The following is a 23,854-nucleotide window of genomic DNA, read 5'->3' on the forward strand; positions in this document are numbered from 1 at the left end:
GTCAGGCTTTACACCAAAGAGGTCAACGATTGACCGTATCCTTGCTCTTCGTGTCCTCACTGAACGCAGACGAGAGTTTCGGCAGGGGCTGCTTGCAGCCTATGTTGATCTCTGTAAAGCGTTCGATTCAGTGAATCGGGATGTCCTCTGGAGGATTCTTGGTCTTCGTGGGGTGCCACCGAAACTGATCGATCTGATGTCTGAACTCTACTCTGGTACTGAGAGTGCTGTGAAGTGTGGTGGTACCGCCTCTGACTTATTTCCAGTTGTTACTGGAGTTCGTCAGGGATGTGTACTTGCCCCCACACTTTTCAGCACTTGTATGGACTGGATTTTTGGGAGGATGTCGGAGAGATCAAGTTGCGGTGCATCGTTTGGCAATGTCAAGATCTCGGACCTTGATTTTGCAGATGATGCAGTCATCTTTGCGGAGACTTTAGACATCCTCTTGGGGGCCCTCGAGGTGCTGAATGAGGAGTCGGAGCCGTTGGGATTACGGATTTCTTGGGTCAAAACAAAGATCCAGGCTTTCGGTGACATCTTGGATGCTGCTGTCCTGTCTGTGTCTGTTTGTGGTGAGGATGTTGAGGTCGTGGATAGATTCATTTACCTTGGCAGTGATATTCATGTCTCCGCAGGTTGTGAGCCGGAGGTCAATAGACGTCTGGGTCGGGCCTGGGGAGTCATGGATTCACTGGATCATGGGGTGTGGCGCTGCCGGTACCTGTGCGGGAGGACGAAAGTCCGAGTCTTCAGGTCCTTGGTACTTCCAGTCTTGCTCTATGGGTGCGAGACTTGGACTGTGACCAAGGATCTGAGACGGAGACTTAATTCCTTTGGTACCAGGTCTCTTCGGAGAATCCTTGGCTATCGCTGGTCGGATTTTGTGTCCAACGAGTGGTTGCTGAGAGAGACTCGGATGAGATTTGTTACCTGCATAGTCCGTGAGCGTCAGCTGCGGCTGTATGGACATGTGGCTCGTTTTCCTGACGCTGATCCTGCTCACCAGATTCTCTCAGCGAGGGAGTCTCATGAGTGGAGGAGGCCAGTGGGCCGACCACGTGCCTCATGGTTGCAGCAGGTTGACCATCATCTCAAGGAGATGGGGATGGGCCTGGCATCTGCCTGGGGGATGGCCAGACGGAGGCCCCTGGAGTACCGGCGGAAAGTGGACGCAGCGACGCGCTGTTCTGGCACATGCTCCCATACCTGACCTGACCTGACCTGAGTGGACACTTGGGGGGTCTGGGTGCTTTGGGGGGTCCTGAAGAGTTGTGGAGCGCCTTCAAGACCACCGTCCTTGATGTTGCCGGTGGATGCCTTGGAGCTCACCGCAGGGTAAAGAAGAATTTTGTCTCTCAAGGGACACTGGGTACCATTGACCAGAGTCGCAGGGCCAGGCTGAATGGCAGAGCTGAGCTGTTCAGGGAGCTGAGGCGTAAAACTGTACGTGCACTGAGGGTGGACAAGGAGGCCTATGTGCGAGGAATCTGTGAGGGGGTAGAGCATCACCTGTGGACAGGTGATTCTCGTCCCGCTTACAGGGGAATTCGCGCATTACGTTCATCCAAGCCCATCCCTCGGAGCACTACAGTTCGAGCAGAGAGTGGTAGGCTCTTGACAGAGGAGTCTGAAGTGAAGGCCCGCTGGGCCGGTTACTTTGAGCGGTTGTACCAGGCTGATCCCCCAACTGTCGAGTTGGACGTCAAGGGTGTTACAATCCCTGTTGCTGACCCTCGAATCAACTGTGGTCCACCTACGCTTGTGGAAACACGGGCTGCGGTGAACCAGTTGAAACGGGGCAAAGCTCCAGGGATCTGTGGCATCCATGCCGAACTTCTCAAGGCTGGTGGAAATGCTGCACTCGTGTCGTTGCATGCAGTTTTGTGCTCTGCCTGGAACACAGGCATCATCCCAACTGACTGGAAGAGGGGCCTTGTTGTCCCTCTCTGGAAAGGGAAGGGTGATCGCCAAGACTGCAACAACTACCGAGGGGTGACGCTGCTCTCAGTGCCGGGCAAGGTCTTTGCTCGGATAATTCTCGATAGGGTTCGCCACCATCTGCTTGAGCACCAGCGTCCAGAGCAGTCAGGCTTTACACCAAAGAGGTCAACGATTGACCGTATCCTTGCACTTCGTGTCCTCACCGAACGCAGACGAGAGTTTCGGCAGGGGCTGCTTGCAGCCTATGTTGATCTCTGTAAAGCGTTCGATTCAGTGAATCGGGATGTCCTCTGGAGGATTCTTGGTCTTCGTGGGGTGCCACCAAAACTGATCGATCTGATGTCTGAACTCTACTCTGGTACTGAGAGTGCTGTGAAGTGTGGTGGTACCATCTCTGACTTATTTCCAGTTGTTACTGGAGTTCGTCAGGGATGTGTACTTGCCCCCACACTTTTCAGCACTTGTATGGACTGGATTCTAGGGAGGATGTCGGAGAGATCAAGTTGCGGTGCGTCATTTGGGAATGTCAAGATCTCGGACCTTGACTTTGCAGATGATGCAGTCATCTTTGCGGAGACTTTAGACATCCTCTTGGGGGCCCTCGAGGTGCTGAATGAGGAGTCTGAGCCATTGGGATTACGGGTTTCTTGGGTCAAAACTAAGATCCAGGCTTTCGGTGACATCTTGGATGCTGCTGTCCTGTCTGTGTCTGTTTGTGGTGAGGATGTTGAGGTCGTGGAGAGATTCATGTCACGGCTGGCTGCGAGTCAGAGGTCAATAGACGTCTGGGTCGGGCCTGGGGAGTCATGGATTCACTGGATCATGGGGTGTGGCGCTGCCGGTACCTGTGCGGGAGGACGAAAGTCCGAGTCTTCAGGTCCTTGGTACTTCCAGTCTTGCTCTATGGGTGCGAGACTTGGACTCTGACGAAGGATCTGAGACTGAGACTTAATTCCTTTGGTACCAGGTCTCTTCGGAGAATCCTTGGCTATCGCTGGTCGGATTTTGTGTCCAACGAGCGGTTGCTGAGAGAGACTCGGATGAGATTTGTTACCTGCATAGTCCGTGAGCGTCAGTTGCGGCTGTATGGACATGTGGCTCGTTTTCCTGACTCTGATCCTGCTCACCAGATTCTCTCAGCGAGGGAGTCTCATGAGTGGAGGAGGCCAGTGGTTCGACCACGTGCCTCATGGTTGCAACAGGTTGACCATCATCTCAAGGAGATGGGGATGGGCCTGGCATCTGCCTGGGGGATGGCCAGACGGAGGCCCCTGGAGTACCGGCGGAAAGTGGACGCAGCGACGTGCTGTTCTGGCACATGCTCCCATACCTGACCTGACCTGATCTTCCTAAAATTTAGAATTTGGTGTGTGTCTGTCTCTTCAACACCATGGCCGATGCATTCGGTCGTTACCTATCCAATCTCAACCAAACCTGCAAGAGGGACCAAGAGTTGTATGACAAAAGTTGTCGCTACTTGGTTGACCTCGCCCCCCCCCCCACTCCCCCTTCACCCCTGCCAGGGTTTCCCCAAGATGGGGCCAATGCAAATTCTCTGCGTAAACGTATACTGTCATGTGCCTCCCAGTGGAGATTTGGAGGGATAATTATGAGTGACACTTCAGAGCTCTTAATTGCGTCATGAGCAAGAAACCCTTCACCTTATTTTCAGTCACTTAGCCTATGTTGCTTTACACTCGATGCAAATAATCCAGAGGAATTCCCATGTATTATTGCCTTTTTCCACTATGGGAAAACGAGATGTTAGCTTGTATACACCTCATCTTCGTGTCGTTACATGTTATGGCATTTTCCAAGGCTGCTTCCAACAACAAAAGCAACTCGAAAGGCACTCGGTCGAGCACATACCTCTGCCAAGCCGATTAATGTACGTTTTGTATCCCACTGATAGGCCGGATCTGGATTCGGCCCTGAATTAAAATTTAATCTGCTTGTTATTGTCACCGAACTAACTCGTCCACAAAGTTTCGTCCGAATCCGTCCCAAACTTTATTCGATATCCTGCTACATGTCATTTTTGGCCCTGTCTTTCAACGGTGAAAAATGACTTAAAAAATGATCGGATCTGGATCGTCACCAAAATCTAATCATTTGGTCCTTGTCACATACCCGAGCCCTCTACAAAATTTCATCAGAATCCGTTCGCAACTTTAAGATATCTGTTCACAAACAAACAGGGGTGAAAACATAACCTCCATCCACCTTCAGTGGCGGAGGTGACAACAACAATAATAATGATAATTCACAATTACTGGCAGTGATGCTGGGGACTGAGATGTCGCACTCTGATTGGACAATTGCGTGATGACATCATTGATCTCAGAAGCCCAGATCTGATTCTGCAAAGATTGAACTCAATAGATTGAAAAATGAAGATGGATTTAAGGTTTTCATGAAATCCAATATGGCCACCATGTCGCATGAGCTATGACCTCATACTAAGGTATACACCGTCAAGTAGCGTACTATAAGTGGTGCAAGTTTCAACTCGATCGATTGAAAAATGAAGATGTTTCAAATGTTTTCATTAAATCCAATATGGCGACCAGGTCACGTGACCTATGACGTCATCCTTGGGCATTGCATCAATTCAAGTGGTATGCCTGTGTGGTTGTTGTTTCTGGAACGCGGTTTGAAAGGTTTTTATCTTGCCAAAACAAAGTTTTTGCAAGATATGTTGGTCAGCTTGTATGTTTTTTTTTATTTTATTTATTTATTTTTTGTTTGTCTGTAATCACGGAAAAAAAATTCTGCAAAGCACAGTTATCATTGGAAATTTTTGAAACTTCGCATATCAGAGGCCTATAGAGGTCCCTTTCAGCGCACAAAATTTTGAAGGTCAAGGTCAAAGGTCAAGGTCACTTTGTCACAAATCAGGGGAGTCGACGAAACCCTTATTTTTTGAGTAATTTTAATCGAATCGTCTCCAAACTTTATGGGAATATAGTTCATGGTCTGGCGCTCAGCTGATTAATTTTTGGTGGCGATTGGCCTTGACCTTCATTGTTAGCGCCTAAGGTCAAACATATTTGACCCCAAGGTCAAATTTTCAAGTTTTAGGAACCATATCGTGTAGTACCTCAAATTGAACACCTCGATGAGTGCTTTCTAGATATGTCAAGCTTGAGACATTATGATGTCATTTGGTGACGTTATGAGGCAAACGCATATTTTTCATGGTTACTCTATAACGATTCTCATCAGAATCCCTCGTAGGCAGATATTCCTCAAGGAGTCGCTCCTGGTGGATAGCAGCTCTGTTCACCTCAGTGTGACCTTAAAGAAGTCATACGTGGTCACCTTTTGGCAAGGTTTATTTTTTTTTTTGCATGTACGGCCATGCATGTTTGGCCACGCACAGGCACACACTCGTGTATAATGATGCAAAGATTAACTGATAAGATTATGGGGTTAAGAGGTCAAAGGCCATAGGTTCTGTTCGGTAAAAATTCTGTTTCCGTGCTAACTTGTAAACCAGTAATGGGATTTTGACCAAACTTGGTGTAAATGTATATGTTTATATCTGGAAAAAATTAAGAGACCACTGCAAAATTATCAGTTTTTCTGGTTTTACTATTTATAGGTATGTGTTTGAGTAAAATGAACATTTTTGTTTTATTCTATAAACTACTGACAACTTTTCTCCCAAATTCCAAATAAAAATATTGTCATTTATAGCATTTATTTGCAGAAAATGACAACTGGTCAAAATAACAACAAAGATTCAGTGTTTTTCAGACCTCATGAAACACACACACAACCGGAAAACCCAACAATAAGGGATATCTCGTATATAGCGAATCCAATTATTGATAGCGTAGAAGAAGGCGACCACATTTTCCAGAAACAAATGTGCAAGACAATTGCAAAGGAGTACAGCATTTAAAGGAAATGTGGCTAACACCACTTCGAGGTTCTGTTTCTTCTGAAAACTAGAAGGGCACTCGGTGGAGCACACACATCTGCCCCGCAATGCCTGATCCATGATCCATAATACAAACAAAACAAGTTCATATTCATTTTTAAACAATACAATACTTATGTTTTAACTTAGGAAGAGTTCAGAAATCAATATTTTGTTGAATAACCCTGATTTTCAATCACAGCTTTCATGCGTCTTGGCATGCTCTCCACCAGTCTTTCACAATGCTGTTGGGTGACTTTATGCCACTCCTGGCACAAAAATTCAAGCAGCTCGGCTTTGTTTGATGGCTTGTGACCATCCATCTTCCTCTTGATCACATTCCAGAGGTTTTCAATGGGGTTCAGGTCTGGAGAGTGGGCTGGCCATGACAGGGTCTTGATCTGATGGTCCTCCATCCACACCTTGATTGACCTGGCTGTGTGGCATGGATCATTGTCCTGCTGGAAAAACCAATCCTCAGAGTTTGGGAACATTGTCAGAGCAGAAGGAAGCAAGTGTTCTCTCAGGACAACCTTGTACGTGGCTTTATTCATGAGTCCTTCACAAAGACAAATCTGCCCGATTCCAGCCTTGCTGAAGCACCCCCAGATCATCACCGATCCTCCACCAAATTTCACAGTGGGTGCGAGACACTGTGGCTTGTGGGCCTCTCCAGGTCTCAGTCTAACCATTAGACGACCAGGTGTTGGGCAAAGCTGGAAATTGGATTCATCAGAGAAGATGACCTTACTCCAGTCCAATCCTTATGGTCTTTTGCAAGCCTCAGCCTGGCTCTTCTTTGCTTCTCATTGATGAAGGGCTTTTTTCTAGCTTTGCACGACTTCAGCCCTGCCTCGAGGAGCCTGTTTCGAACCGTCCTCACCGTGCACTTCACCCCAGCTGCCATTTGCCATTCGCCATTCTTTTTTGTAGGTCACTTGACGTCATCCTATGGTTGTTGAGTGACATTCGAATGAGTTGGCGGTCATCCCGGTCAGTGGAAAGTCGTTTTCGCCCTCTGCCAGTCTGTAGCTTTGTTGTCCCCAATGTCTGCTGCTTGACCTTGTTCTTATGAACTGCCGTCTTTGAAATTTTAAGGATGGAAGCAAAGTGACTCTCACTGTGTCCCTCTGCCAGTAAAGCCAGAATTGAACCCTTCTTTTCCTCACTCAAAACTTTTCTTTTCAACTCTTTTGGCATGGTCAATTTTTTTGATTCCAATTACTTTTGAGGTACTACTAACACTGTTTTTGCCATCAAGCTGGTCCTATTGCAAGAGGATAGTGATGACCACAGCAGTGGTTTTTACACTTTTCCTTGTTAAATAAGATTCAGTTCAGGTGATCACCTAATCAGTACCTCACCAAGTAGAATGAGGTGTGCCTGTGTTGGAATTCAACAGACACTGTAATGGAATGACTGCCATACATGTTGAGATGCTGATTTAAATTTTTTTGGAGTGGTCTCTTATTTTTTTTTTTTCCAGAGCTATATATATATACTGTATATACACACACACACACACACACACACACACCTCTCTCTCTCTCTCTCTCTCTCTCTCTCTCTCTCTCTCTCTCTCTCTCTCTCTCTCTCTCTCTCTCTCTCTCTCTCTCTCTCTCTCTCTCTCTCTCTCTCTCTCTCTCTCTCTCTCTCTCTAGGAACTGATTAAATTTCAGCAGCAAAGGTCAGAGGTCATGTCATGGAAAAATGTGATACTTTAGAACAGCTGAATGGATTTAAATTAAACTTGGTACAAGTATTTATAATTATGTAATGATGTGGGCCGAAGGATGTCGGTCGATGTCGCAGAGTGCTGTTCTTGTTTAAATATGTAGTTAGGGGGGATTGGGGGGGGGTTCGATATAATTTTTCATTTTAGGAAAGAGGAAAAAAGAGGAAGGTAAGTTAGAAATAATTAATGTGTTTTGTCAAAGGCATTTATTAAAAATAATAATAATAATAAAATGGTGGAATTACCCACATGGTACACAAATGCTTAAAGATGAACACAAATGGAGACAAAGATGTAAGCGGTTACACACGTTTCAACATTTCGCCAAACAGTTTCGGAGTAAATAAGATGGAAACTGAAAAACCAAAGAAGGAATAAATAGATTCCGTAGGTGGCGAAAAATGAACCAGTAACAAACACCTACGGACAGCAATGAATTCTCACGGACTCGGTTAACACAGTAATCTTTTAGCAGTTGTGTAAACATGACAGTTGCAACAGTTGGACACCAAGTAATCCGACGAGTAAAACTTATCTTTGCGGGAGCAAAGCGAGTGCACGTTCCATGGCTGCGAAAGCATTTTAAACCAAAACTGTCATTCTGAACACGCCGTTTGTCGGATGTGGACGTAAGCCTTGTATGATTATATTGGACAGATCATTTGAATATACAGTTGTACTATCTGTTCAATGAAAGAGAAAGTAGACGAAATTCTCAATTGATAACATTATGTTGCCGCAGGTCGCCTTGGTGTCCGAGTACAATTGCAAAGGTGTTATGATAAGTCAAGTTGCTGATCGTTTTTGTATTCATTATGGACTCTGCCCATGCACCAGGTTTCTACATTGCTGTGCTGTCATCAGTGTGGGATAGAGGCCTGCAAACAGGGGATTCCACATATTAAGCTCACTTTGGCTTACCTGTCCTGTTCTGCATCCTCACTATCGATCAATTCCTAAAGTTTGTAGACATTTCATGATTTTTTTTTAATAAAGTATGTGTTTGCTATGACGTTGTAAGTGGCTTTTTCTACATGATCTGCTCTAAAACATTTCCAATGAAGTCAGAATTTGGCTTCCGCCTGATCTGATTTACTGTATCATTCTAGATAACTTTATTTTGGCTAGAATTGTGGAAACTTGACGGGCTAACTTTGTGATAATTTGTCAATTATATTGTCCATCATTCTTGGAAAATTGTCGAATGAGAGCAAACCTCTGACAGTATGCCCAAGTTGACCTTCATTCAGTACTTGATAACTGGTACCGAGAACCGTCTCCTCACCCGTAAAATTAATCGACACCCAGTTTTGTTGTAGCATTACGCATTCTCTCGCCTGGTTTCAGATCTCAGCCCAGCTATAAACTTCCCAAAGACTCAGCCTCACCTCAGGATACCAATGATCATAAATGCCTTGATTTCCACAGCCGGAAGCCGAGAGGTGAGAGGCGGAAGCACCAGCCCAGAGGGGAGAGCACTACTCTATACTCTTCATGAAGGAGACCGTGGGATCTTTAATGTCCACCAACTAATGCCTGCAGATGAGACACTCGTTTAAAGTCCATTCGAGGGACGGCACACCGCATTGGTGAATCACTGTGCCTGTAAAGCACTGCAATGAATGTTTATCATTGCGTCTGGATTCCAACCAGGCTAGACGGCTTTGAGATAAGTGCGTACCTCTAGGCCTTCCTGCCAGCCCACAAAAGAAACAGGATAGATGGATAGATAGATAGATAATTTGTGAACGAGAATCTACAAAAATTAAGCCGTAAATCGAACAAAGACCAATAATCGATTGGTTCTGACAAAAGACTCAAAATAGGAATGAGAAGAGAAAATAAAAATCTACGACGATGCAAATGACAGAAGAAAGAAAACGAAACCACTCGTGCAAAAGTAATCTGAAATTTTTTTTATCCTGAATTAAGGAAAAAAAAAATCCAACAAATCTTGAAGAAATCCAGACAAATCTCAAAATATGGATATTTACCATAATTACCAAGAACATAAAAGCTCTCAATAGGAATATTTGTAGAAGAGATTTATCACCAAGTCACAAAGCAAACCTGCTTGGGGATAGGAACAGAAACAAAAACGAAGTGAGAGAAATCTGTATGGAAGAACCGACCACCTCTTGCTTAACAAGGCAATACTCATTACCTGCTGAACATGAAGCGGTAAACCGTCAATAGCATTGATTCACGACAAGAAGGCATTCAATAGCGTCCCACATTCATGGATCGTACAATGCATGGAACAAAATCAACTCCAAAATAATTGGCTGAATGAATGCTGCAATCGAACGACGGAGCACAATGTTGAGACGATGTCACTCGGCAGAAGCAATTCAAATACCAAATGTAAAAACACATCAAGGTATCCTCCCTCTATTCAAATGGATCCCCCATTTTACCCGTGAAACAATATCTTCTTGGTTGGTTGAATAACCCATAACAGCTAGGCTTTGCCAGCCAGCTTGGTTGGTTGAATAACCAATAACAGCTTGGTTTTGTTGAAACCAAAAAAAGTACAAATATTTGTAGCTGCAAGAAAAATTCTCATAGATTTCCTGTTTCAAGAAAACTTTTTTTATTTTAAAAAAAAACTTTTTTTCTTATTTAAAAAAAACTTTTTTTCTTATTTAAAAAAAACTTTTTTCTAACGAAGAAAATTACAAGCCGGTAGGCGACGAGGGATTCGCTAGGATTGAAGCACTGGATACGATGCTTTTCATTCTTACCGATCCACCGAGGAAGATTCATTGCCAAGACGTATTGGTTCACATACAATTGTTCCTCTGCCTGGCAAGATTTTTCCTATTGCGCATTTTGCCAACTGGCACTCCTCATAAAAAAATGACGGTAAATGGACACCCTATTTTTTAAGGACTACCATTTGAAAAATAATCGGTTTGCTGGTTTGTGCTGTGGAGCCTCGCGTTGCGCGCACACACACACACACACACACACACACACACACACACACACACACACACACACACACACACACACACACACACACACACACACACACACACACACACACACACACACACACACACACACACACACACGTGCGGAAAACCTGATAAACTTCTCTCAATGCTCTTGTTTGACCACACCTCCTGAGCCACACAATATTTTTAATAAGCCACGCCCACTTTCCTACGCCACTCCCACTTTAAATGATAAATAATTGGAGGTGGTGTGTGGGTCATGTAATCGTTTTCGGTAAATAAATAATTGGAGGTGGTGTGGGTCGTGTAATCGTTTTCGGTAAATAAATAAATAATTGGAGGTGGTGTGTGGGTCGTGGAATCATTTTCGGTTAATAAATAAATAATAGGAGGCGGAGTGTGGGTCGTGGAATTGTTTTTGGTAAATAAATAATTAGAGGTGGTTTGTGGAATCGTTTTCGGTAAATAAATAAATAATTGGAGGTGGTGTGTGGGTGGGGAATCGTTTTCAGGAAATAAATAAATAATTGGAGGTGGTGTATGGATCGTGGAATCGTTTTCGGTAAATAAGTAATTGAAGGTGGTGTGTGGATCGTGGAATCGTTTTCGGTAATTAAATAAATAATTGGAGGTGGTGTGTGGATCGTGGAATCGTTTTCGGTAAATAAATAAATAATTGAAGGTGGTGTGTGGGTCGTGGAATCGTTTTCGATAAATAAATTAACATATTATTAGAAATCCACAAAGACAGAAATGCCGGTGATTCCATTTCTTTTGGATCCTTTTCACATTGGTCAATAATGTTTGGATCGAGGAGAGATCGAAGGTGGAACGACGGTGTAGTTCCTTACAAACACTGTATACACACCTTAAATGACGGCAAATAGACACCCGATTTTTGAAGGACTACCATTTGAAAAATAAAACCTCAATCAAAAATCGGCTCGAGTAAAATTTTCAAAATATCTCGAAGTGTTTAATTCCGAAGTCTCGTTTCTCTACATTCAAAACTGAAGGACAAGTATTGAAAATACTGTACGCGTTTTTTCGGCCGCTGCACAGTAATGGGTGGTTGCTGGGCAACAAAATTCAAACGCGCACATTCCCAGTATATATTCCACCTGTTGGCAAAGTTTCATCGAAATTGGCTCGCTGGTTCATGCTGTGGAGCCTCGCGTTGCAGACACACACACACACACACACACACACACACACACACACACACACACACACACACACACACACACACACACACACACACACACACCCCAACAATAAGGGATATCTCGTATATAGCGAATCCAATTATTGATAGCGTAGAAGAAGGCGACCACATTTTCCAGAAACAAATGTGCAAGACAATTGCAAAGGAGTACAGCATTTAAAGGAAATGTGGCTAACACCACTTCGAGGTTCTGTTTCTTCTGAAAACTAGAAGGGCACTCGGTGGAGCACACACATCTGCCCCGCAATGCCTGATCCATGAAAACATATCGGGCCCAAAACATTTTTGAGATATCATGCTATATATCGTTTTTGGCCACATCTCTCAATTGTGAAGAATCACTTCAAAGGTTAAATAGTTCTCATATCCAGATGCGGATCTTCACCCAAATCGAATCAATTCGTCCTTGTCACACACCCAACCTGCCACCAAGTTTCAACCGAATCCGTCCACAACTGTTTGAGATATCCTACAGACACAGACAGACAGGGTTGAAAACATAACCTCCTTCACCTCAGTGGCAGAGGTAATAATGGCCACCTCTACAACCACAAAGCAAAAACATCTCGAGCTGTACATCAAGTCTGGTTTCATCATCACATCCCATCCCCAACACAAGTTTCAAGGTGACATCTTGGAGTTAAACTCTCTTCAGGAGTATATTGGACTGGCAAGGGGACTTGCAACTAAAACTGATGATAGCTTCTATTCAGCCATATGAAAGAAGATGAAGTCTGGCTTTACCAGCATCGTTGATCTCTGGAAATGAAAAACCACAATGTGTGAAATTGGCTATCTACTTTAATCAATAATTCCAAGGAACGACAATCGAGAGAACGGCAATCTGGATTCGGATGTAGATGTGGATAAATTGAGATCTAAGCTCGATTTCTTGCTCTGCATGGATGGCCTGAAAAACTCGTCAATTTAATTGAGACATTGTACTCAAATTGGCGGCTTTTGTGTGTGCTTGTGGAGATGCATCAAAACTATTTACAACAACTGGCATTTGGAAAGGAGTCGTACTTGACCCTGTGTCATTACCCTCGCCGAAGGAGAGGGTATTGCATTTGGTTCCGTTTATTTCAAGTCTGTCTGTCTGTCTGTCTTTCTTTGTTTGTCCGCACAGAATGTTCGTGTTTTTCTCCACAACCGCTTGTCAGATTAAGACGAAATTTTCACCATTGGTGCGACTACTCATGTGGAATGTTTTAATAATTATGATGTCATAGGTCACTTGGTTTGGCAGCCATGTGGGAAAAACAGAAGAACTTTGGACCTTTGTTTCTCTGAAACAACAACAAAGAAAAAATTGAAACTTGGCACGTAGCAAGTACTCCTCATGGGGACTGACCGATTTATTTATTTATTTTTAATGACGTAATAAGTGCCTTCATTATGATGTCATCATTCTAAATGTAGAACGTGACATCTGATCAGTATGAAAATTAAGCCTGGTGTTGGCTTAGTGGTTAGGGTGGTGGCTTGGGATCCTAGGGTCCTGAGTGTCCTGAGTTCAAGCCCCGTTGGCTGCTGAATTAAAATAAACCAGGAGGTCGACTCAGCCTGTCATCCTTCTGAGGTCGGCAAAATGAGCACCAGTGTACTGGTAAGGGGGACACCATCAGCGGCATAGCCGTATCCCAACCAATGATGCAACCAGCAGCCACAGGCTGCACTCTAGAGAGAGAATGAAAATTGAGGGTCATCTCAGGATAACATGGTCCACAAATTTTTTTGATGACGTCATCGGTCACGTAATTTGGCAGCCATATTGTGTTTTTTATTTTTTTTTAACCTTAAAAAAATCTATGAAATGGCTGAACAGATTGAGGCAAAACTTTACACATATGACCGCCTATCCATGAGGAATAAAAGGTTCACACACATGTCATAGGTCACATGGTTTGGCAGCCATATTGGATTTACCCAAAAACATTTAAAAAAATCTTTTTCTCCAGAACAGCTGGACAGATCAAGGTGAAACTTCACATAAATCGACGTGAAACTTCATATTTATGATCTAGTAGAGATGGGGAATACAGGTTTTAAATTTCAACTTGATCAGACACATGGTCTGGCAGCCAGAATGATTTAATTTTTTGAATCTGGGTTTTTTTTAATAAGGTTCACTTGGCTGTGCCTGGATGGGTTTGAGGGTAGAGGAGAAGCAGCTGAAATGTGAATCCTGTCCAGGTTCCTCCTGATGACAATCTTTGCTTTTTGCTTGTTCAGGTTCCTTCTGATGACTCCAATGCAGGACTGTACCTATTTCTCCTCTTCTTCTTTCGGCTGCTCCCGTTAGGGGTCGCCACAGCGGATCATCCGTATGATCCGCATAGTGATTTGGCACATGTTTTACGCCGGATGCCCTTCCTGACGCAACCCTGGTCGCCTCTTACGACACAGGGATATGGTACACCTATTTTAACCGGGGTATACACTGGCCCAGTACACTGGTACTCACTTCGCCGACCTCGGAAGGATGACAGGCTGAGTCAACCCCCTGGTGTATTAATTCAGTGGCCCAACGGAGCTTGAACTCAGGACCTTTTGGATCCCAAGCCGCTGCCCTAACCACTGCGCCAACACCAGGCTGAGGACTGTACCTATTTGATTTGTTAAATTTATTTTAATCCCATTCTCAATTCATTTGAATAATCATCAAAAAACGTCATGGGTCAGGGTCAGGTGTCCGATCAAAGCGGGATGTCTTGGTACACGGTCATCACTGCCAGCAGTTATAAATTGGCAAATCTAATTGAATCTAACCTGCTGTTGTCAGGTCAGGTTAGATCTGTGACCTGCTACAGGTACCATGTAAACCTGTACTAACCTGTTCCATGGTCGGGTTGTCGGCGACTAAACCGTTGTACCAGGCTGATCCCCCAGCTGTCGAGTTGGACGTCAAGGGTGTTACAATCCCTGTTGCTGACCCTCGAATCAACTGTGGTCCACCTTCGCTTGAGGAAACACGGGCTGCGGTGAACCGGTTGAAACGGGGCAAGGCTTCAGGGATCTGTGGCATCCATGCTGAACTTCTCAAGGCTGGTGGAAATGCTGCACTCGTGTCGTTGCATGCAGTTTTGTGCTCTGCCTGGAACACAGGCATCATCCCAACTGACTGGAAGAGGGGCCTTGTTGTTCCTCTCTGGAAATGGAAGAGTGATCGCCAAGACTGCAACAACTACCGAGGGGTGACGCTGCTCTCAGCGCCGGGCAAGGTCTTTGCTCGGATAATTCTCGATCGGGTTCGCCACCATCTGCTTGAGCATCAGCGTCCAGAGCAGTCAGGCTTTACACCAAAGAGGTCAACGATTGACCGTATCCTTGCTCTTCGTGTCCTCACCGAACGCAGATGAGAGTTTCGGCAGGGGCTGCTTGCAGCCTATGTTGATCTCTGTAAAGCGTTCGATTCAGTGAATCGGGATGTCCTCTGGAGGATTCTTGGTCTTCGTGGGGTGCCATCAAAACTAATCGATCTGATATCTGAACTATACTCTGGTACAGAGAGTGCTGTGAGATGTAGATACCATCTCTGACTTATTTCCAGTTGTTACTGGAGTTTGTCAGGGGTGTGTACTGGCACCCACACTTTTCAGCACTTGTATGGACTGGATTTTAGGGAGGATGTCGGAGAGATCAAGCTGCGGTGCATCGTTTGGGAATGTCAAGATCTCGGACCTTGATTTTGTAGATGATGCAGTCATCTTTGCGGAGACTTTAGATATCCTTTTGGGGGCCCTCGAGGTGCTGAATGAGGAGTCTGAGCCATTGGGATTACGGGTTTCTTGGGTCAAAACTAAGATCCAGGCTTTCGGTGACATCTTGGATGCTGCTGTCCTGTCTGTGTCTGTTTGTGGTGAGGATGTTGAGGTCGTGGAGAGATTTACTTACCTTGGCAGTGATATTCATGTCTCTGCTGGCTGTGAGTCAGAGGTCAATAGACGTCTAGGTCGGGCCTGGGGAGTCATGGATTCACTGGATCATGGGGTGTGGCGCTGTCGGTACCTGTGCGGGAGGACGAAAGTCCGAGTCTTCAGGTCCTTGGTACTTCCAGTCTTGCTCTATGGATGCGAGACTTGGACTCTGACCAAGGATCTGAGACGGAGACTTAATTCCTTTGGTACCAGGTCTCTTCGGCGAATCCTTGTCTATCGCTGGTCGGATTTTGTGTCCAACGAGCGGATGCTGAGAGAGACTCGGATGAGATTTGTCACCTGCATAGTCCGTGAGCGTCAGTTGTGGCTGTATGGACACGTGGCTCGTTTTCCTGACGCTGATCCTGCTCAACAGATTCTCTCAGCGAGGGAGTCTCATGAGTGGAGGAGGCCAGTGGGCCGACCACGTGCCTCGTGGTTGCAGCAGGTTGCCCATCATCTCAAGGAGATGGGGATGGGCCTGGCATCTGCCTGGGGGATGGCCAGACGAAGGCCCCTGGAGTACCGGTGGAAAGTGGACGCAGCGACGCGCTGTTCTGGCACATGATCCCATACCTGACCTGATCTAATTGAAGACCACAAGGGGAAAACCAGAGATGTCAGGATAAGTCAATTTTTTAGATTTCTTTTCCAGTAAAAGGAAGACTGATCATTGGCCGATCAAACTAAGCATGTAGCATTTGCCAAGCTTCTGTGTTATTTAATTTAAGAGCAAAGAACGAATCAATGTTGCAAACTTACATCACTGGTTATTCCCTTGTTTAATAATTGCCATGCAATTTTAACCCAGGATGTGTAGCAAATTCATGCTTGTTGGTTATTAGCATACATTACATGACTTTGGTGATCACAGATTATTTTTTTCAACATTAAACGGTCATTGTTTTCTTGTTTGATTGGTGTTCAACGCCATACTCAAGGGTATTTCGTTTTTATGACGACGGATTCTCCATGTCTTACTCCGTACTACTTAATATGATGGAAAACCGGGAGGAAACCAAGGATAAACCATCCCCACGATAGCCGAAGTCACCTCATGTGACTCCCTCATATACCTAAGCAGGTTGATTGGGCGGTGGGTACATCAAATGAGGATCGGTACTCAGACGCGCTAACCATTAAGCCACAGCGTGGGTCCCATAAAAGTCACAATAAAGGTTTGACCAGGCTTGAACCACGATATGCACCAACTACGGAGCCCATGATATAACCAAATAGGCCATTGTAGTGCTCAGAGTTTATGCTGTGATAGTTTTACAACCTTTTATAACTTAGTTTCTCAACTCTGAATATTATGATGGAACAGTTAACATGAATGACGCAGAAAGCCAATCTTATCTGAGTGAAAACTTTAATTTTAATACTTTGCAGAACACAAAACCTGTGATCAAAAATAATAGATCCATGATATAACCAAATAGGCTATTGTAGTGCTCAGAGTTTATGCTGTGAAAGTTTTACAACCTTTCATTTTTTAGTTTCTCAACTCTGAATATTATGGTGGAACAGTTAACATCAATGAAAGGGAGATAACCAGGAGTAAAGTACTGACAACTCTGGGTTTCTACTTGTTCAGCTTTGACAACACTTGTTATCTTGCCAAAACGAAGTTTTTGCAAGATATGTCAGTCAGCTTGTATGGTTTTTTTTTGTTTTGTTTTGTTTTGTTTGTCTGTGATCACATATAAAAAATTCTGCAAAGCACAGTTATCATTGGAAATTTTTGTAACTTCGCATATCAGAGGCCTATAGAGGTCCCTTTCAGCGCATAAAATTTTCAAGGTCAAGGTCAAAGGTCAAGGTCACTTTGTCGCAAATCAGGGGAGTCGACGAAACCCTTATTTTTTGAGTAATTTTGATCGGATCGTCTTCAAACTTCATGGGAATATAGTTCATGGTCTGGCGCTCAGCTGATTAATTTTTGGTGGCGATCGGCCTTGACCTTCATGGTTAGCGCTGGAGGTCGAAAGTTTTTGACCCCAAGGTCAAATTTTGAAATCTTAGATACCATATCGAGTAATACCTCATATGAAAGCGCTTGATAAGTGCTTTCCAGATCTGTCAAAAGTTTGACGCTATGACGTCATTTGATGACGTCATGACGACAAAACGGATTTTTTTCATGAAAATTTTATTTCCTCAGTTCTCATCAAAATCTCTTTATATTTCATGTACAACGGTCCTGGAGAGATACCATTAACCGTATGAAAATATAAAGGTCAAGGTCACAAAAAGGTCAAGCATCAAGGTCGACGAAACCCTTATTTTTTGAGCAACTTTAATCGAATAAATAAGTCACTCATGTTCACATTTTGGCAAGATACTGGTCACCCTGGGGGTGACATTGGTTTTTATTATTTTTTACATTGCACGGCTAAACTTTATACCATATAAATTATGTGACACCCCTGGTTATTTGTTAAAGTAATATTGTGAGAGGAAACCTTATGTTGCCAACTATTGGCAGGTGCAATAACCCTGAAATTTATAAAAAGTGACATCTGGTTTTCTCCTTGTGGTCTTCAATTATGTCTCATTAATTACATAACACAGTAGTGCACAAACACCACACGAAACAAGTCCTGGCAAGGGTCTGCAATCTCTGGTGCTCTTTTTCTTGTTTGTGACTGCAATGGATTACATCTTGAATGAAGCCACGGAAAATATTGATGGATAAATTGGAATACCATTTGCATCACACAAGGCAGGCCAACAAGACTTGTTTGATTATTTTGAATTTGCTGATGGTAAACCTGTTCTTGTGATGATGAATGGAAATTGCAAGTTTTTATGCCTCCGTAACCGGAGACATTGTGTTTTCGGGTTGTGCTTGCGTAACGACAGACTTTTATTACTGCGATAACTTGTGAACCGCTGAAGGGATTTTTTTACCAAATTTGGTACAAGTATGAAGTATGATGCAAAGATGAACAGATTCGATTTTGGGTTCAAAAGGTCAAAGGTCTGGCCATGTGACTTTTAATTGAAAATCTTTGTTACTACAATAACTTGGGAACCACAGAGAGGATTTCAACCAAACTTGGCACAAGTATGGACTGTGATACAAAGATGAACCGATTCAATTCGGGGTTCATCAGATGGACGGGGACACTTTGAAGATCGTTTTGCAGATCATAACTCGAGTCACAAGCATCTGATGTTTTCTACTTATCTCTTTTCTCATTCGCAAATCTTCCTCTCATCTGACCTTTAATTTTTCATGTGACTTTTAATTGAGATCAAACATAACAGTTGGTTGACATCTAATCCGGACAGAAGCATATCCATCAATGCATTTGCAATGCAATTACATTTTCTCGTTCTTTCTCAATTATCAAAAAGTGCAAATCGGAACGGTTTGAAGTTCATGCCTGCCAAATATACTCTTATGACTGTCAGGTCAGGTATGGACGAGAGCATGTGCCACAGCAGCGTGTTACTGCGTCCACTTTCCGGTGGTACTCCAGGGCCATCCGTCTGGCCATCCCCCCATTATGACTGTGACTTATCCAAAATGCTTCCTCTGTTAAATGATACAATAAAATCATACGAGTAGTCCATAATTTTGTTTTCATTGGTCACAATATTTCTCCATTGGTGTGGTTGATGATGTGATCAGATAATTGATATTGGCTGGCTCAGCATTTTAGAGTCTAAATAATATATTGTGCTGTAACAATGTTTGAGGAAAAAAAAGCCAAGTATACTGTTGTGGTTGAGGAAATTCGCAAACCACCATTCAGGTCCTGTAGGTGAGATATCTCTGTAAGTACATGTGTAGTTAGCCCCAAACCCGTTGTTTAGAGGGAATAAACGTGATTCATTCGGGCTGCGACCCTTTAAGATAGCCGTTTTTCTGTTCTATCTTTATTTTGAACCAACCACGTCTCAACCGCCATCACACAACAACCACCAACCGCAACGCCGCTTCACAACAACAACAATGCCAACAGCCACGACCTTTACCTTCGCAACTCGCTCTCGCAACCATCGCATCACCGCCATTCCAAGCATCACCGTGGCCAGGGACCGCCACTTTAGACCCTCCACCACCTTCACCTCTCCTCCTTCTACCGCCATTCCCACACCGCTTGTGGGCACCGAGCGTCAGGCTGTCCTGGCCTCGTGCGGGACGCGCGCTGAGCCGCGGGTGCAAAAAGCAGCCTTTCCAAGGAAAAGTCGGATCAGGAATGATATACGCCCACTTCCGATCCCTCCAATCATTAAGCGCGGGGCGATTTGGCCCCGCCTCCAGGCGCGTCAGAGTAGAATCGATATATGCAAATTCGAGGATCAGGGGAGGTTCACGCCCACTTTTCCTCCGTCCAATGGGCGAGCGTGGCTCTGCCCCCGAGCCCATCCTGATCCGGAAATTTGCATATGGATTCTCCTGCCGTACTATAAAGCGCCGAGCGCGGGGCAAATTCAGTCAGTTTCTGTTTCGGGCTCGGGCGAGTTGGAGAGGTGTGGCGGCGGCGAAGTGTGGCAGCAGCAGTCAAGACGGGCCTGGAGGAGAGTCGGTCTGTCGGCGTTCGGAGTCTGTCGGGGAGCTGCAGAGAGGGGGAGCCGGGAACGCGGTCGAGGTCGCAGTGGAGTCGCTCGTCGCGGGACCCAAGCAAGCCAGCTATCCTCTTTCCCCAGAGCATCAACAACCCCCCCCTGTTTCCCCCCGCGCTGAGATAGTGCGAAAAGGGAGCCCTGTTCCCACCCCATTCCAAGCAGTGCCAACAAAACCCGCGGAGGAGCGCGGAGTCGGGGCACTGCCGCGACATTTTGCGGCTCATCACAAGACGGGTAGGCTCCACGCGGTCTCGGCCCACAGGCCCGTCTGCCCCCTTGTCGTTGAGGGTGGCCCTTTTCTTTTGCTTTTGAATATATGTGTTGTCGGCGCCATCTGTAAAGTAAAACTGTGTAAGTGTTGCCGTGTGCTCGCGTAGTCGGTAGTAGATCTGCATTGTTGTGTTCCTTTTGTTGCAATTGCTTTTGGTGCATAATTGTTGTAATTGTATATGTGTGCTTTCCGTTTGCCGCAGAATAAATGTGCATTATGTTGAACTGTTTTTCCCGTTTCGCTTCGTCTTTTCTTTAATTGAATCTCCATCTTACTTCACGTAAAGGGTTGGTAGTGGGCTAAATACGCCCGATAATTAATCGGAACCGTCGAGGTTGACGATAACACCGCTCGGTTATCCCGATAGTACGAAACGGGTCGCTTAAAGTGGCCCGTGTCCGAAGTCGACCTGCGGCGAGGTGCGATCGCCCGGTCTACCCTCCGTGTGGGTACTTAGGTAGTTCGAATTTGGCGAACAACCCTATCCCACGCGGGGGGCCGATTGGCACGATCGTGGTGAGGCCGAAAGGCCCACCCGTGACTAGTTCCTGGCGTTAGTCCGAGAGGGTCACGACGGAATTGTCCGTCCGGTGGGCGACGTGCCGCGATTCGAGTTACGTGGCCGCTCGCACGCCGGCGGGCGTGAATTCGCAACAATACAATACCTGACAACATTCAATTGTACTAGCATGTACCCATGGAAATTCCATGTAATGTAAAATGTCTTGAAAAATGTCTTTGCCGATGGCGTTCCCCGTCAGCTGGTCGCACTGTCTCTCGGTCACCGGTAGTCATGCCACACCGTCCCTCAGACATTACTCATTCCATTCCATCGGGACCATACTCTGTGCAGAGCATTGGTGCTACCTAAGCAGTCTCCTTGGCTATTGGGCACAATCCTTGACAGGTCGTCACTCCAACACAGGAGACCAGCAAGCTGGCACTCATTTTGCCAACCTCAGAAGGATGACAGGCTGAGTCAACCCCACCTGGTATTAATTCAACAGCTGAGCAAGATTTGAACTCAGTATCATTGGATCCCAAGCCCACCACCCTAACCATTGAGCCAACACCAGGCATAGACGTTACTGGTCTCCATCAATGTATGCTGGATGTGGTCACACTCGGAATAACATCAACTCATCTTGTGAGATATGTCCAGCAGAAAGTCCATGGAATTTCCAGTCACGTGATTGTGAGTAGCCCAATTGTGTAATGAGGATTTTTTTTTCCCCCCCCATTATGAGAACGCTTATTTTACTTCCAACTTAAACTTGTATTCAAAAATGATTTGCCGTACTGGGTTGACTTGTGGATTGCCGTGTCGGTAATCGGCACAGGCTTTCTAAAGCAGACCTGATTCGTATGAAATAACCAATTGGCAATTGCTTTAAAAACAGCTATGAGGCCAAAGAAAAATGCAATTGCTTTTACGGTGCTCGAGTGCTGAGGGTTAAAAGTTAAAACCCACGAAACTTACTTCCTGGTATGTCTTGACATCATACATTCTGGTGTTCCAGATGTAGCCGAGTGCAAAGCTTTTAAAATCATGTACGATATTCAAGATTGTAAACACCTTTCTTCGATTTATTGGTGATTATACCCATTTTTGAGGGTTTTTTCAGAATTCCAACACCAGTATAACCGGTAAATCGATAGAATCGCCGGACCCGAACATGATGCATACATAAAACGTTGAAATTGAACAACAACAAAATGACGAATTCACAATCTCACAATATTCTGTCTTTGGAGCCTTTTGATTCAGCTGGAGAAGGGATGGGGAGTCGAGGGTGCTTTGTCTTACTTCCATTATTCTGTCTTTCCTCCTTTTTCTTTTCCCATGTTGAATCCTCGTATCGAGCCAAATTTAATCCTCTCGGGCTGCCGGCGGAGATGAGCGATGATGGAGAATGTCTGGCGAAAACAATGATGAGGGTTCTTTTTCAACGATTGAAAAAGCCAAGAAAAGGGGGCAGGACACGTTGGGAAGGTAGTGTTGAGTTGGACTCTCCAAAGGTCGTCAACGCCTTCATGAATGCAGATTAGCAACGTGGCAAGTTCTTAAATATAGTATCGGCCGATGATGGCTCCAAACCTTTGAATTTGATATCTCAATCAAAATGGCAATATTGATCAAGAAAGAACTCGGAGACATTGGCAGTGCGGAAAAGCTCAGATCTGGTGACCTATGAATCCAATGTAGATCGGTCACCAAACGGGGAAAAGTTTTGAGAACCTCTCAATGTTTTAAAAACTTTACACTTTTGTGGTCATAAATATTTAATGGGATTTATTGGTGTATTATTAGATAACAAAGTTTTGAAATTGTTGCGTTTAACAATACTAGTGCGTGCCGTACGTGCGTTTTCGTACGTGCAAAAAAAAAACCTTTCAAACCACGTGCCAGAAACAACCACACAGGCCGTTCCTTTGCTCTCGCGTGCCCGTACGTGCGTGGCCGTACATGCAAAAAAAAAAAAAAAACTTTCAAACAACTACACAAGCCGTTCCTTCGCTCTCGTAAACGACGACTGGATTGGGGCATTGTGTTTATCTATACATGCGCATAAGAAATTGAGAAATTATTAGAATACAGTAAGTCATCACTATCCGGAAGTGCGTACGTTGTAACCCGTAATGGGGAACGCACTCTAACTTGGCCATAACTTGGGAACCACTTGTCTGATTAATCTCAAACCTTGAAAAGGCAAACAAACAGAGATTGCTGGAATTAGAGATAGAAGATAGATACTGTGGGTGCAAAACGCCAAGCAACGTGTCCTGTCATTGGTAACTGAGGATCTCTTCCCCAACGGCCACGCCTACGCAGCAACGTGTCCTATCATTGGTTTGGTAAATAAATGGCCATAACTTGGGAACCACTTGTCTGATTAATATCAAACCTTGAAAAGGCACATACTCAGGTCCCCAGCAATATACCTGGCAAGTTTCAATTAGATTGGACCAGTGGTTGTCGAGAAACATCAGTCACAGACAGACAGACAGACAGAGATTGTTGGAATTATAGATAGATGCATTGACCGTGATTACATCTATCTTCTTGTCATGACGCCAAGGTGCTGGCAGGACGCCGTGTTACCAAAATGAGTATTTCTGTATTGTGTTGTGGTTTTGCTTTGGTTGAACAGAATGGATGATGTAATTATTTTTGTTATGGGACCAAGAGTTCAGTTGTTTTTCCACAGAAGCATTTAGTCTTTGCAATCTCGGTCGTGTAAAGAGGAGGGAAACGTGAACTCGGTTAATAATCGGAGTAAAAAATGCATGTA

The 23,854-nt window shown here is 44.7% G+C and overlaps 1 protein-coding gene across 3 annotated transcripts in view; it reads left to right on the forward strand.

The window, feature by feature from the left end:
• Window positions 1-19,148, forward strand: part of CLNS1A (chloride nucleotide-sensitive channel 1A) — a 203,766-nt gene extending 184,618 nt beyond the window's left edge. Inside the window, exon 7 of one of the 3 annotated variants that reach the window (XM_085863063.1) lies at window positions 19,130-19,148. In XM_085863063.1, coding sequence (XP_085719189.1) covers window position 19,130 — 1 coding nt within the window. In that variant the 3' untranslated portion in view covers window positions 19,131-19,148. Of the gene's footprint in view, window positions 1-8,346; window positions 8,614-19,129 lie in introns of those variants that run through there. The other 2 variants (XM_085863062.1, XM_085863061.1) reach the window with 2 other exon arrangements.
• Window positions 19,149-23,854: the final 4,706 nt, after the last annotated feature.

The sequence above is a fragment of the Eptatretus burgeri genome, chromosome 17, assembly GCF_056783735.1.
Source record: "Eptatretus burgeri isolate ZD-2024b chromosome 17, Ebu_testis_v1, whole genome shotgun sequence".
In the NCBI taxonomy this organism is placed as follows: Eukaryota; Metazoa; Chordata; class Myxini; order Myxiniformes; family Myxinidae; genus Eptatretus; species Eptatretus burgeri.